The sequence below is a fragment of the Suncus etruscus genome, chromosome 1 (assembly GCF_024139225.1).
Source record: "Suncus etruscus isolate mSunEtr1 chromosome 1, mSunEtr1.pri.cur, whole genome shotgun sequence".
Taxonomy (NCBI): domain Eukaryota; kingdom Metazoa; phylum Chordata; class Mammalia; order Eulipotyphla; family Soricidae; genus Suncus; species Suncus etruscus.
Genome location: NC_064848.1, coordinates 79,250,032 through 79,266,341, shown reverse-complemented (window position 1 = coordinate 79,266,341; position 16,310 = coordinate 79,250,032). Strand labels below are relative to the sequence as shown.

General features: G+C 42.9%; 1 protein-coding gene across 4 annotated transcripts in view; it reads right to left on the bottom strand.

Moving 5' to 3' along the window:
• The window catches only part of ZNF462 (zinc finger protein 462), a 153,044-nt gene that overhangs the window by 23,672 nt on the left and 113,062 nt on the right, over nt 1–16,310 (bottom strand). For all 4 annotated transcript variants that reach the window (XM_049770794.1, XM_049770807.1, XM_049770811.1 and 1 more), the window contains 2 exons: nt 13,694–13,830; nt 1,314–1,537 (listed from right to left, as the gene is read on the bottom strand). In XM_049770794.1, the coding sequence (XP_049626751.1) occupies nt 1,314–1,537; nt 13,694–13,830 (361 nt within the window). The remainder of the gene's footprint in view (nt 1–1,313; nt 1,538–13,693; nt 13,831–16,310) is intronic.

Genomic DNA, 16,310 nt, shown 5'->3' with positions numbered 1-16,310 from the left:
TTTTCTTTTCTGCTTTCATTTTTTGGGGGGAGGGGTGCTGATACTGGAAAATGAATGCATTCCAGAGCAGGAAAGTTACTATAAGACCATTCAATTGGGGACAACCGATAAAAACCCAGCCTTCTCTTGGATCCCTCTAGACAGTCTGCCAAAACTGTTAACCTTGGGTGCAGATAATTCAGAATACAGTCTATATTACTTGTGTCTTTATAAGGCCAGAAAGAAGAAATGGATTTCCACAAAGAGGGTATGAAGCAAGAAAAATAAAAGAATATCAAAAATGCTTCTCATCAGGCCATAATTGAGTTTACGTTCATGGACTATTTTAGATTAGTTGGTTAATTTGAAAGTATTTCCACAAGCTCTCCTCATAACACAAATACTCATCATTCCCCATCCCTACCCCACACTGTGAATCAAACACACAAAACCACAAAGGACTGTGTTTGTTTTTGACCTGCCATACAGTGGATGTAAAGTGAGGATTTCTTCTCTGTCATTTTACCTTCTCACTAGTCAATGTTCAAATTAGATTTATTTTTCCTAAACCCTTCATCTTTGATCCTGTACATATCTGTTTTTTTCAACAGTCCTCTGTACTTGTAAAACAATTTGCAGAGTCCTTTTAGCATTCTTGGAAAAAAGACAAAGAACCAACCTAGGTGATAGGATACAGGGCCCAATCATCAGATGTGCAAATAGTCTATTGGCACACAACTGTGCCCTTTCATGTAATACTATCTCTTATAAATAAAGTTTTATTGGCATCCAGCCATTTCCATTCATTAAGTATGGTCTCTGACTGTTTTCTGGCTACTGAGGCAGAATGGAGCCCCTGTCACTAAGACCATCTGGCCTGGCAAGCTTTAAATATTTATTAACTGACCCTTTAAAGAAAATGCCTACTAAATTTTGTGATAACATTTAAAATAATGTGGAAAAATAGTCCTGTTAGAATGTTAAGTTACAAAAAAATAAATAAAAAGGAGCAAAATATCTTATCATCAGAAACAAATAAGACAAAGGAAAGTAGATATGGAATGAAGATATCAACCATTTGCTTTGAAGTAGTAGAACTAGGAGCAATTTTTTTTTCTTTCCCCATTACTATATTCCAAAATGATCTTGCCTTTCTTTTATAATCAAAGAAATTGAAGTTCTTGGTCCATATTATTTTATTGCATGTCTGTCTTGCACATAGGGGTCTGACTGAGTCTATCTCCTTTTCCCCCTTCTCTCCCCCTTCCTATCCCCAGAAAGGGAAGGCAGTGTGTGTGTGTGTGTGGGGGGGGGGGTGTCCCAGGCCACAGTACCTTATGCTCGTCCCGAAGGTGGATGTCCAGTTCCTCCGTGTGCTTGGTCTCATAGTAGCAGAGCTGGCATTTGTAAGGTTTCAGTTCATTGTGCTTTTCTATGTGTTGCTGGAGGCTCTCGTCACTGGAGCAGGTGAAGGTACACTTATCACAGCGGAAAACTACTCCCTGCAAGTATTTTGACAGTTTGGAACGGCACACTTCAATGGGGACAACTCGCTCTTCTGTGGAAACAAATTGAGTGGAAAGATGGGACTTTTTAATGACGGTAAGCAGATGCTCTTTCTTTGGAATAGAAGAAACTCATGAGTTCAATCTGGCAGCTTCTCCAGGGGCTTGGACTATGACCTGCATAAGACATACATGCAAGTGTGCGCACGCACGTGTGCGCACACACACACACACACACACACACACACACACACCCCTTTCCCTGCCCTTATTTCCAAGAACATATTTCTCTGGTACAAAATCAGTTGTTCTTGGTGCACTTAAAATGAAGAATAATGGAAGAATAATGAAGAACAGAAGGAGACAGGCTCCAAAGTGATCCCTGTTTCTCCATAAGGTACTTTTTGAGGGAGGAGGAGAAATATGTGGCTTGGCTGCTATTTTCACCTGCAATAATAATTACTGCTAGAGCGCCTGATTATTTCCTTAGTGGTATTTTCCCTGAATAAACTTATAAGTATCTTTTAAGGGTGAACGGAATGGATAGCAACTATGGTTTTCTCCCACCCCAACCTAGTATGAAACTCAACATATTGCCTTTTCAGTTTTTTTTTGGTTTTTGATTTTGGGGCCACACCTGGCAGAACACAAGGACCCCTCCTGGCAATGCTTGGGGGACTATGTGTGGTTTTGTGATGCCAAGATCTAACCCAGTCAGTCACAAGTAAAGCAAGTGCCCTATCCACTGCATTATCACTCTGGATCCACACTCATAATTCAAAACTGAGTGAAGGGCCAGAGTGATAGTACAGCAGGTAGGGCACTTGCTGTGCACTTGGGTGATGCAGGTTCAAGCATCTGCCATTCCATATGGTTCCCTGAGTTTGTCTTCTTGAGTGCTAAACTAGGAGTAATCCTTGAGAACTGCTGAGTGTGAACTACCCCCAACTCTTGGAAAAATAAAAGAGTGAGGATCAGAGATTTAAGGACTCTTCTCAGATTATGGACAATATTATGGGTTCAATGGAGCTCCACATCCTTATGTACAAAACTGTCGATCTAGCACCTTCCAAGACCAGTCCTGGTTTGACTTCCAAGATGTTCTCAAGGACACCCCATCATCTTTTTCCTGCAATCAAGAAAATCTCTAATCTATACCCAATCTGTAAACAAATAGACCTGAATCCTTCCATTCACTAAAACTTAAAACTCCAACATGAAGATCTCCCCAAATAGCTGCAGGAAGCAGTCAGGGGGAAACTGGGATGTGTGGGATAGATGGAGAATTTGTGCCTTTTCAGACAATCTGTAATCTGATTGTCACAAGGAGAAAAAAAATAAAAGAGAGCGAGGATTTGGGTGCTTTTCCTGTTAACATACCAAATGCTGTAGGGCTGGAAATGCATGTGCTTGTTTATTTTGCACTCTCTCACCCTTGTGTTTAACTGCTCAAATTAAATTTCACACCAGTCTGCCCAGAGCATCGGCGCACACGCCAGATCTCCATAACTGGGATAAAATTAAAATCTATGCTATTTATGCAAGGATCAAATATAGCGTGTGTTTTCATGCTGTGTCTGGATTTCAGAAGACTCTGAAAGTTTACAAGTGGACGAACATAACATATACTTATATTATTTTGAAATAGCAATGTATTATTAAGTCAAGAAAGCATGATTTATTCTCAGAATCACTGAGAAGCAACGTTTCCAGAGCATTGGGATGGTGTGCAATGATGCAACCCAGTCCTAGCTTTGTTGCTGGCCCGTGTTATATCCCCAGGGAACTCTGCCCATTCACCATCATGCCTTACTCTCAACCACCACATTCTCACTGCAGGGGAGTCACTGCCTTGGGAGTCTTTGAATGCAGCGATTAATTGGCCAGCAAAGAGCTGGGCAGAGGCAGAGAAGAAGGTGGTGCCTACGACATACTCCCTGGAGCTTTAATGCATATGTTATTTTCCCTATACAAAGAACCAGTCACTTATTTAGAAATATGAATGGTATTTTTAAACCAGAGTAGAGCAGGCAGTTAAGAGACACATGATTATAATGTAATCCACACATTTTCTGAGAACAACAAATGTTTAAGCCTTTGAACCTTTCAGTTGTATTGGTGTAAAAGGAGAGGACAATGCTCTGGTGTTTAAACTAAGAAGTTTAAACCAAGATGTTCTAGTTCCAGACCCAGGATTTTTCAACAGTTGTTTTTATCCCACCTATAAGACAGAGCACTATTGTGGGTGGGGGGAAGGGGAAGAATCTGTCCAGTTCAGTGCAAGAGTGTGATCAATACCTTTTGTCTCTTCCTAGCCCCTTCTTCCAACTGTGACACCAAAAATACCTCCAGACAAAGACAGTGCAAAAAGACAGGACTAGTCTGGTTGAGACTCATTCTGGGAAGCCTAGTAGTCAAGTCTGAATTCCCCGGGGTTGTGGGTAAGTTATGAGTGGACATGAAGCATATACAGGCTGAACTCAGCACAGACAGACCTTTGGTCCTCCTGTTTTCCTGGGAAGTGCTGCCCTTGATTCTTCTGGTGAGACTGCACTCCACTTGTTCTTTCCAACTTTCTTTCTGATTTTGTGTAGAAAATAGTTCTGCTTCCACTTAAAGCATTTTTTTCATGAATACCCATGAATGATCAAGTTTAAGAGATTGAATTTCAGACGTATAATGTCCCAATACCAATGCCTTTACCAGTGTCTACTTTCTCCAATGTCCCCAGTTTCCTTCCCACTCCTAAGCCTGCCTTTTTTCTTTTTCTTTTATTCCTTTTAGGCACTGTGGTTTACAATGTTGTTACAGATAGGGTATCTATCATGCATATCTCTTTACTTAACCTTTCAGCACTCAGTCCTCATCCAGAGTGACCACTTCCCTCTATCATCATCATAGTGGTTCATTTCCTGGCCTATTCTTTCTCCCCATAGTGGCAAGCTTCCTACTATGAACCAATTCTCTTGCTCTTTGTTTGCAGAAAAGACATCTGCAATCCTATGTTTCTTACAGCACTATTCACAGTAGCCAGAATCTGGAAACAAATCAAGTATCCAAGAACAGATGATAAAGAAGCTCTATATGTGTATACATGTACACATCTATGGAATATTACTCACCATGAAAAAAGATAAAGTCATTAAATTTGCTAATCCTCAGATGGATCTGGAAAGTATTGTGCTGAGTAAAATGAGGCAGGGGGAGAAAGACGGACAAAGAGTGATCACACTCATTTCATGTTCCCACATTTCCCCCTCTGTATTTCTCTCCTGAGTTTACCTGTGAACTGAATGGAACTGGGACTCTTTAGGTCAAAATGTCTACCAGAGGAAGTCTCACCCTTCTTGAGAATTGTCATTCTGATAGCCTCTTTTTTCATTTCTCCCTCAGCCAATGATCCTTTCGTTAAATTTTTGGATTTATTTTTCCCTAGCAGCCTCCATTTTAATTCCTTTAATCACTTTGGTGCATCTTCTTGGTAGTTGTCAATTTCGCTCTGTGTGTCTAAGTGAATTTTACACAAAGCCATGAGCACTTGGAATAATAGCCTGGAGTTTAAACAATCATCATTAATGTGAACGACTGCTACAATTTATTAACCGCTCACTATATTTCAAGCATGGTTAGGTGGCCTGCCCTCACTGCTTGCTTTTATTCCCCTATCACTCTGCTAAGCCAGTTTTATTATCTTCAGTTTATTGATGTGGAAACGGATCCCCAGCACAAGCTGTGAAGTTACTTCCTCGGAGTCACACCTCTTACTCAGTCTGATGTTGTGGCCCTGGGAACACCAGTTCCTCACTCTCACCTGCATGGCCCTCCTTGATCCTGAGAAAATTCTCAGCAAAAAACTCATTCTGCCCTAAGTGGATATAAGCGTTTCTTCTTTCTTTTTTAAAGCAGTTTATTCTTTTCTTTTCTTTTTTTCTTTTTTTTTTTTTTTTGGGGGGGGGGTCACACCTGGCATCGTTCATGGGTTACTCCTGGCTCTATGCTCAGAAATTGCTCCTGGCAGGCTCGGGGGACCAAATGGGATGTCAGGATTCAAACCACTGTCCTTCTGCATGCAACACAAATGCCTTACTTCCATGCTATCTCTCCAGCCCCTACGTAATTTATTCTTAATGCTTCAAGTAAATAAATAAATAAATAAAACTTTAGTAGCTTATGGTAGTCATTTGGGGGGGATTGTTTTTGGGTTTAAGCCAGCAGTGCTCCCGATCTACTTCCTGCTTGGTGCTTGGGCATCACTTCTGTTGGTGCTTGGGAACTGATGTGGTGCTGGGCATTGTATATGCTCTCAGATTGCTGAGTTACCTCCTTAAGCCAAGGTAACCACTTCTACCTGATTTTATTCAAATAGCTTCTGGATTTGAGAAAAGGTAGCTTGTCTCCTTATGAACTTAGTTTGACTACTCTATAACAAAGAGAGACTTGCACCAAATTTCTGAATGACAGATAGGGGCTTTTCAGGGAATATTCATTTTAGAAAAGAAGCCAACTCTTCCCCCTCCTATCAAAACATGACCAATATTTGAAAAAAAAAAAAAAAAAAGATAAACCCTGAAAAGGAGGCATGCTTTCTCAAGGAAGGCTATTCATCACAAGGCATGCCTAGGATGTCAGTTAAGGTTTTCCAGTTTTTCTCCAGTTTTCCAGGTATGGAGTAAGTCTTATCTTGGTGACAGACATGCCCACTCATTGCTTTTTTTCTATGGTGGCAGGGACAACTGTGGGTCTTTCTAGACCTCATGATCGCTAAAGTGACCTTAGGGAAGAAATCAAGTCCTGAAGCACACTCACTGTGACTCAGCTTCCAACCTGGCTACAAAAATATTTTGACTTACCCACTGGATTATAAGATTGTGTCTCTCATCTCCTCCTACTCCAAAGACAGAAAGCCAGCATGCTGCGCCCCAAAGGAAGTTTGTATCAAAGCCCAGGGATGCTGGGGAACAAACAGAGCTGAGTGTGTGTCTAATACTACTGGAATTCAGGAGAAAAAAACCCGTGCAGAAATGCAATAATATAGGAGTGGCCTAGGGATGTCACATCTGCTCAAATCAGCAAAACCAACTCTACATCATTGTGGAATCTGGGATTTCTGAGCGGAAATTCTTCCCCAAAGGCAGACAACATTACATCTGTATTTTCCTTATAACACACCACATCTGAACGCAGTAGGAACTGCTGAATATGCTGTAAGAATCATTCTATTAGAGGACTTGGTCAAATGTGAGATCCCTTATTTTTCTCAGGCAACAGAGACAAGAGTATCAGAAAACCACTAAGAAATAACAGTGGGGGAGAGGGTCATGTGACAGCTTAGTGGTAGGGCGTTTGCCTTGTATGCAGCTGACCCAGGACAGATATGGGTTAGACACCCAGCATCCCATATGGTCCCCTGAGCCTGCCAGGAGCAATTTCTGAGCACAGAGCCAGGAGTGACCCCTGAGTGCTGCTGGTGTGGCCAAAAACAAACAAAAATGAAGACCCCCCTCAAGAAATAAATAACAGTAGGGACCGACCAGGAAGAACACCAAGGGATCAAGGGCATATGCCTTGCATGCATAGGGACCTGATTTAGATACCTGGCAGTAAAGCCAACAACTTGGAGGGTGATGAATGCAATGGGGGTAAGCCAGAGGTCTCTGGCATCACTGCACATCTCCAGATCTAGTATTGGAACATCTGCTCAAGATCAGTGAATATGACTGGGAGTGGTCCCCAGACACCCCAAGTTCTGCTTGAGAGCACCCTCTGTCCCCAAGAAACTAACATTAGCTTGTAAATTCATGATCAAATTAAAAAACCAGTTGCTAGTAAAAAGTAAATGTTGGTGTTAGCTACACTTCTACCCAAACCAGAGTTGGGAAGGGACTGTCCCCTCTCATTCTAGCAAGCAAAAATATCTGATAGATTTTTGAGGGGGCCATGTCAACATGTGATCTCATGAATAAAATTAAAGATGGGCTCTCCCACTGCAGATTTTTTTTCTCTTTCAAGAAAAATGATAACGATCCGATCAATTAGGGGAGATTAGTTCCATTCCAAAAAGATGCCCACCTGCAGAATTCAATTAAATTCAGTGTTTATCTAAATATCAGAGATACAGACTGGGAAACAGAAACTTGAGGTTAATGTGCCGTCTGCAGACCAATAGCAGAGATTAGACTACGGCTCCATAATTATAATGTGAATCTTTGGCAAAACTGTGTTTCATCTCTAAATTCCATCTGGGCTCAATTTTTCAGGTTCACTGCAGGTGCTCCAGGTACCTGGCGGCAAAACTATGTCTAGGGCTTCATATTTTTGCAAGGGGGCTAAGTTTTGTGAATTCCACCTCTGAAAATTTTTTATTCTCAGGTGTATCATTCCCCCCTCCCAAATTAAAGTGCCTGATTCCCCCCTCCCAAATTAAAGTGCCTGAAGTTTATGAATCCCACTGCATTCCTTCCATTTGCAAAACTGGTCTGACTCTCCATGGCTGTATCCCTAGAACTTAAATAAGCCCTACTGATGGTTAGTGCATGTTTGTTCTTTGTTGCTATTCTAATAATTTTTGGTTCATCAATCAAAACTCACCAAGAAACCTACTATCAATTTCTCAAAACAAAAACTTCAGGGCTTTGTTTTTTCCTGGTTAAACTGGTTCAACCCTGGCTCACCTCAAACGTATAACTGGTCTATGTGTCACAGCTCCTGAAGGGGATAGGTTTTCCAGTCTTTTGTTCAACCTTTGTTAACTTGCTATTCATGAGGGCTCTCTCTGTAGGACTAAGTTTCGCTTATTTCTGGTGGGGGAATTGTCATATTTCTATTTTGGTATCCAAAGACTTTCTGAGTAGATGTTTCCAGTCTTGCCTCTGATTCCCTTCAGTCTGACACCAGTTCTCCAGTCTATGAACATCTTCCACAATCGCCTGGATGGACTGTGTTTTGCTTAGTTGTTCCTCCCCATCCCTCACAACCAAAGCCCTGTAGTGGATCAAAGTGTCTCCCAGGAATTTATGTCCACAGAGACAGAATGTGAATTTAGGAATACCTAGAGCTTTGCTAATATCATAGTCAAAACAGGGTCTTACTGGATGCAGGTGGTTCATATTCAATAGGAGTGACACCTGGAGACACATGTAGACCCTCATGGTAGCAACCATTCCTTTTAAAGCCAGAGGCAGATTTTCAGGATATGGCTCAAAGGAAGGAAATAGGAAGCGAATTGGGAGCCACCAGAAGCTGGCAGAAGCAAGGGAGACATTTTTCTCTAGAGCCTTCAGAGAAAAGGCCCTCTGCCAAGGTGAGGCCCTGATGACACCTTGCTTTCAGACATACAGACATGTGATAAGAGATTCCTTTGTTTTAAGTCATTCAGGCAACGAATATAACACACCCTATTAAGTCTCCTCTGCCTGCTGAAATGTAACAGCTCAGTGAAAACCAGCCTCCAAGACCATCTCCCTCTACCCAGAAGTGCCATTGTGAATCTCCTGAACATCTATCAGTGGCTCTCTTGTATATGTGGATGCATCCATACATCTGTTTAAGGTGGGCAAATAAAGAGTTTTGCACACCCCTCTCTGTATTCAAAGAACCTGACTTAGTGTGGCATGTAACGAGCTCACAACAAACTTGTTGAATGCCTGTACTGACAGGAGGCTCTCTCTTGCCACTTCCAATCTAAATCCATTATTATTCACCTTCCACATATCCCACAAAGAAGTGGATTCTTTTCTACTCTATTTAAATGTATCTTTCTCTGGACAAAAAAAAGTTAAGTGAACTGTTCTTGCAAGGACTGGTTGTCTCAGGGCCAGTTCAGAAGCTGTTTATCAAATTGCCTTTTATCCCAAGCACTTTAATTAACTACGGCCTCAGAAAGATCTCTTACAGGAGGCCCCAGAGACCAAGGATGTTTATTCATCCATAGAGCCAGGAGAACACAGGTGCAGAAAGAGCCACATCTCGTCACTTTGAGATCAGACTCAACAAGAAATTGCAAGAGAAACACCCAACCCTGTCTTTTGGTATATCATAGAACAGATTCCCACTGAGCTGCTGTTCTGAGCTAAGACAGACACTAAAGCCTAGTGCACTAGGCCAGGATGCAGATGATAGATAGACACCACTGCCTTAACCACCTGCTATCTCTGGGTCAAGAAAGCTTGGTCTGTGACTTTTTGCCTCACATAATTCTACAGGACAGCTGCCACAGCCATTAAAAGGGACCACAGGAGGGGCCGGGCGGTGGCGCTGGAGGTAAGGTACCTGCCTTGCCTGCGCTAGCCTAGGACGGACCGCGGTTCGATCCCCCGGCGTCCCATATGGTCCCCCAAGAAGCCAGGAGCAACTTCTGAGCGCTTAGCCAGGAGTAACCCCTGAGCGTCACAGGGTGTGGCCCAAAAACCAAAAAAAAAAAAAAAGGGACCACAGGAAAATACCAAGCACCTTTCCAAGAGTGACACAGTAACAGTCACTGGCCAGTGTGTCACTTTTTAGCCATTTAACCTTAGGTAAGTCACTCGATCCACCAGAACCTACTTTTCTGTTCGTTTTCAGAAAAAAATGGCAAAAAACAATATGGAGATTTCTCAAATAACTGGAAAATGAGCTCCCATGTGATCTAGTTATACCATTCCTAGGAATAAACCCTATGAACAAAAAACACAATAGGAAAATACTTTCTGCACACCTATATTTATTGCAGCACTATTTACAATAGCCAGACTCTGGAAACAACCCATATGCCCTTCAACAGATGAATGGCTAAAGAAAAAGTGGTACAGATACAGAATGGAATACTATGCAGCTGTCAGGAAAAATGAAGTCATGAAATTTTCCTATATATGGGTGACATGGAAACTATTATGATGAGTGAAATAAGTCAGAGGGAGAGACAGATAGATACAGAATAGTCTCACTCATCTATGACTTTAAAGAAAATAAAAGATATTATTGTGGGGCCGGGCGGTGGCGCTGGAGGTAAGGTGCCTGCCTTGCCTGCGCTAGCCTAGGACGGACCGTGGTTCGATCCCCCGGCGCCCCATATGGTCCCCCAAGAAGCCAGAAGCAACTTCTGAGCGCATAGCCAGGAGTAACCCCTGAGCGTCACAGGGTGTGGCCCAAAAACCAAAAAAAAAAAAAAAAAAAGATATTATTGTAATAATACACAGAGATAATAGATATGAGGGCTGGAAGGACAGGCCAATGATATAAAGCTCACCACAAAGAGAGGTGACTCCAGTTAGAGAAATAACTATACTAACAGCTAGCATGACAATGGTAGTGAGTGAGAAGTAGTATGCTTGTCTCAAATACAGACAAGGGGTGGAGGAGGAGGGTGATGGGGGGCATTAGTGGTGGGAAGGTTGCACTGGTGAAGGGGAGGTATTCTTTTTTATAACTGAAACCCAACTGCAAACGTGTTTGTAATCACGATGCTTAAATAAAGATATTATATATAAAAGAAATAATGGCAATACTTCCCGATATGGTTGGGTGAGTGTTCTATAAAATGATATATATGAAAGCACTTGTCATGGTGCCTGTTTTCAGTTAGTACTAAGTGGATAGTAACCACTGTTGTTATTAGTCCTCAATACAGGCCTCAATGGAAATGCCTCCTTTGATAGAATGGATCACATAAATGGACAGATGGGACTGTAATAACCAGTGACAAGAATATAGGGGTGGGGGCTGAGACAGGGGATGGGTTGCTGGTTGAGTCAGTGATCAGGAGGCTTGGGTTAAGCTGATTCAGCTCTCCTGACCAATAGACATATCCCTGTCTCAGTAATGGTGGGAACCATAACACTATCATAACTGAGTCCCTTCAAAACTCATTTCAGCTGTCAGTGTATGGGTCTTTGAAAAATGTTATGTTTCAAGAAAGTCTCCAAACACCCTCAATGTACCACATCCTGTTTTCCATAATAGGAATCTCAGGATCACATCAACAGGCCACTGTGTACCAATGCACAGCACCTTATGGTTGATACAGAGCACCCTAAATTTCAGTGGACTTTTCAAACTTTCAGGTCAAATTTTACCTGGTTTCTCCTTGGTCTGTATTTGCCCTCCTCTCTTCATTTGTTTAGGTGGGGGAGATAGCTCAAAGGGCAAAGAGTATATACTTGTATAAGCATGTGGGAGGCCTTGGTTTGAGGCCCTGAGTACCAGAAACACCCCTGAAGCATTAAGCTGGGGGTAGCTATTGAACACCATTGGGTGTGGCTCTAAAATAAAGCAAAAAGTTAATCAAATTACAACCCCTTAATTCTATTAAAAATTCATAAGATACCTGCTACAAGTCAGGACCCAAGATATGATAAGAGGGAGGCTTACTTTTGCATTTGCGCTTGGCTCACTCTAGTTTGATCACCACTAACACATACAGTCACCCGACTGAGTCCTGCCAGGAGTGATCCCAAAGCAAAGCCAGGGGTCAGTCCTGAACACCACTAGGTGTGTCACCCTCCTCCAAGATACCTGAAACATGTCAATAAAATGACCACAAATAACATCAAGTGAAAGAAAAAGTAGGTACTTCCTAGTCTCCATATTCACCCTGGGAAATGCGATTATGAATAGCACCTCTCACATTGTAGCTGGATGACTGGGGACCCTGAGCAAGGCACAAGGCACTGGGCCAGGACTGTGTGTGTGTGTGGCTGTGACATTGAACTTATAGCCCCCGCCCCCATTTCCTGAATTCTCTCTCCTGGGTGGAAATTAGGGGTGATCATTAGGTGTCAAAGCTCTGCTCACACCAAGTAACAGTCTGGGAAAAAGCTCTATTCACACCAGGTAGTAGTCTGGGAAAACTACCCCCTCAAAAAAAAAGAGGAGCTGGGGGGAGTTGGTTGGTTTGCTATGTAGAGTCACCACTCAAGTATTCTCCCCAACTGCAAGAGGCACAGAGCCACAGGAACACATGGGCTGGGAAAACAGTGGCTAGGTGACAGAGGTAGCACAGTAGGCAAGATCGCTTGGCCAAGAATTCTTGCCAGAAACATCCTGTGCAGATTCTCCCAGCTTGCCAGTGGACATCCCAGCCAACAACCCTCTTCTCCAAGAGAACATCTGAGAATCTGCAGCTAGATAGAGATGAAATACCACAAAATGCACCTGCCCAAGGCTCTGAAAAGAGGTGAAAAACTTGGAAAATATTCAGGCCACATCTCTCAACGCTGGGCCCCCACCCCCTCAAATATCTAGCATTTCAGAAAGAGTGACACTTCAGCCAGACAGCACAGAGATTCACAGTTATTGTGGCACCTACAGCAAATAGTGAGGAGCTTTCCCAGTTAAGAAAAGGAAGAGAGACAGCAGAGAAACACAGGGAAAGATGAGAAACAGCCAGCGAGATTGGGACTATCATTCCAGAAAGGTTTCTCTAGCCATTTTCAGTTCAGATCTTTCCAGGACAAAGCAGCTTAACATAAACAAATTTCTTTTTTCCAACAGAGGAAACCTGTTGTTGAACTGTGTCTGGAGGGACCAAGAGTAAACTCAACTCGGAGGAAAACTGAAAAGGATTGAAAATATGAAAAACACTGCTGTTTGTCGCAGAAAATGACATTGTTGCCTGCCCTGCTCCTCGTGGAAGGCTTCAGAACTTTCCCATTTCCTTAATACAAGGGCTGAGAGTTGTGAAACGGACAAATCCAAAGTCCAGAAGTCATGCTTCCTATCAGGACACTTATCTTTAAGATCAATCTCTGTACCCTTTTCCAGGAAAATGCCCTGAGAAAATGCTTGAGAAACAACCATTTCAGATCTTTCTGGAAGAAATGCTTCCCGCCACCTCATTCTCCACACCTGACACCAGTCCCTGTATTTCCTAGAGTGCTTTCACCAGATCACCCTCCTCTTTCTGTTTCACATTTGCTCCCACCCAAGGCTCCGTGTATATCCGTTTGGTTCTGCAAGCAGAGTATCTGGAGTCGAGCCCTAGCATGCTGGGAAACCCTGCCGTGCATTCAGGCAGAATCAGTCACCTTTGCCTCCCTCTAGGTGGAAGAAATCCTCTCAGTGGGAAGGCAGTTTATCATGTCACCTGGCCATCGCTGTGATTTCTTGCCTGGAGATCAGTTGAGTGCCAGGGGCCAGGGCAAAGGGGGCCCCCTCCACTTCAATTCATGCTACCTGTGCCACTCACCCTGAACCCCCACATACACAGCCCTAAATCCCCAAGTGTGGAAGCTTACCTCGGTGCAATACGATATGGTCAATCATGTTGCGTTTGTATTTGGTGTGGTAGAGGCAGAGAGGACAGCGCAGGTCTTTGGGGCCCTCCTCAGGCACCGCTGAGTGACCAGCTTCCACGTGCATAGTAAAAGCAGATCTGAAAGAGGAGGGAAGGGAGGTGAGCGTTAGGCCCCTGCTGGCTCCCCAACCATACAGCTTCTGGGGGCCACACCACTGCTTGTGTGTCCAGACACCTTGTCATCCATCATGCTGGGCTGAACACAGTTGTTTCCTCCCATCCAGGGGGGCAGGCCAGGCCATGAGAATAGGACAGGGGAAAATGTAGCAGTTTGGCTGTGGATTGATTGTGATGGATTCCTGGCCTGGGTGATTGCTCAAAAAACAAAAGCATGGGACTCTGAGTTGGATCCCTAACTCCAGAGACCCATCCCCACTCCCACCCCAGCATTACTGGCCTAAGAAACACCAGCTATGACACCTATAAAAAAGAAAGTTCCATCCTCTTCCCATAACTTTATTCTTGGAAATTAGAAATTGCCTATCAAAAGTTTGAAAGGCCACAGGCCACAGAGAACAGATTCTCGTGCATGCAAGAAGAAGGACTGTCCTACAGCCAGGCTGACTCAACCATAGTCTGTTGCTGTCCACGGAAGGGCCAGAGTCTTTAGGTTGCAGTCATGCCCACTGATAAGACAGTTAAGTAAACTCAGAACTTGGGGCTGGGAGTGACAGCAAGTAGGGAATTTGCTTTGCATGTGGCTCACTTGACTTCCCATTGGGTTCCCTGAACATTGCCAGGAGTAATTCTCAATTGCAGAGCCAGGAGCAATCTCTCAAGTATGGCCCCAAATCAAACAGGTGAACTGAAAACTTCTCCTAACTTGTGCCATAGAACAAGGAAGGCCTGAATGAAACAGTATTGCGTCTGTCAGTGGGTCCTTGTTATCTGGATTCTTTAACCTCCTTCGACTTCTAGAATCAAATGCATATTTATATGCATAGTATGTGAATCACCTGACTAGCCAGTGATATAAGCCATTTCTATGAAATGCTAGATACTCTGACATTGGTAGAAAAAGATTTTTTTTCTATTCTTGTTTTTTTGGTTTTCTTTGTTTTTGTTTTTTTTTGTTTTTGTTTTTGTTTTTGGGCCACACCCAGCAGTGCTCAGGGGTTACTCCTGGCTGTCTGCTCAGAAATAGCTCCTGGCAGGCACGGGGGACCATATGGGACACCGGGATTCGAAGCAACCACCTTTGGTCCTGGATAGGCTCCTTGCAAGGCAAAGGCCGCTGTGCTATCTGTCCGAGCCCCTCTATTCTTGTTTTGCTTAGAGCATGTAGGCTATATTTTCAATAGTTTCTCTGTGTGGGGTCTGCGGAGAAGTAGTGAAATGGTCTAATGCTCAGCTCCTGACCCCTATGGAGCAAATAATAATACAGTCTTAATTCAGGTGTATATCACCTAATGTCATAGTATTATTCAATAGCTTTCTACCTTTGTATTATTTCTACACTTTGTATTATTTTCTGGATGTCAGACTCTCTTCTAAGACTTCAAAGACATTGGTTTCATAGTTTACTCCTCACCAAAGCCATAAGATTCAGTAGCTGTGCCTTTGTTATTCACAGATTAGAAACTGGAGGCATAGAGAGGCTGAGGGAGTAGTTCAAAGTCACACAGTCAACAAATGACAAAAGTGAGACTCAAACCCAGGCAGTCACTGCATTCTTGCAACCACCAACTTAAACAGAACCTTCTAAGATAAGATTCAATAAAGGACAGTAAATAATTGTAGTAAGTACTTGTAATAAATACTAGAAAGCCCCATCCTTTAACCGAATCTCATTTGTCCTGAGAAGTAACTTCAGATAATCTTTTCCTAGATTAGAACAATTTTTATTTTTATTTTTATTTTTGGGTCACACCTGGAGGCACTCAGGGGTTTCTCTTGGCTCTGCTCTCAGAAATCACTCCTGGCTCGAGAGACCATTTGGGATGCCGGGAATCAAACCAGGCTCATTCAGGTGTTGGCTATATGCAAGGCAAACACCCTACTGATGTGCTATCACTCTAGACCTTATCTGCTTATTTTATAATAATATGATCTTAAGACATAATTTTGGAGCTGGAGTGATAATGCAATAGGCTAAGCATGTACTTTGCATGCAGAAGCCCAAAAGCTGAATGCTCAGCACTGCATGGTCCACAGAGTATAACTGGGAGTATCCCCTAAGCACAGAGCTGAGAGTAACTCCCCTGAGCACCATTGGGTGTGGCTCCAAAACAAACAAAAAGCATTTTGACAAGTGCAACTGAGAAGTCAATATTGATGCTTCTCTTGACTCTCGACTTTTCAACATCTTTTCTTCCTGAAGACAGATTAAAAGGAGGTGGGTGGGGATGTTTCTTCAAATGAAAACACCCATTATTGTACACACTAAGGAGCCAAAGAACCCAATTGCTCTGACCTTGCACAGATCAGGCGCCCATTTGCTCTTATTTTTAAACTCATTTGTCTGGATCATTTTCTCAAATTCCAAAGCAAATTTCTGGAATTAAGTCTCTCTTTGTCAAGAAAGGACCCAACCCCTAGAAGGGCAGAACCTCCCCTGA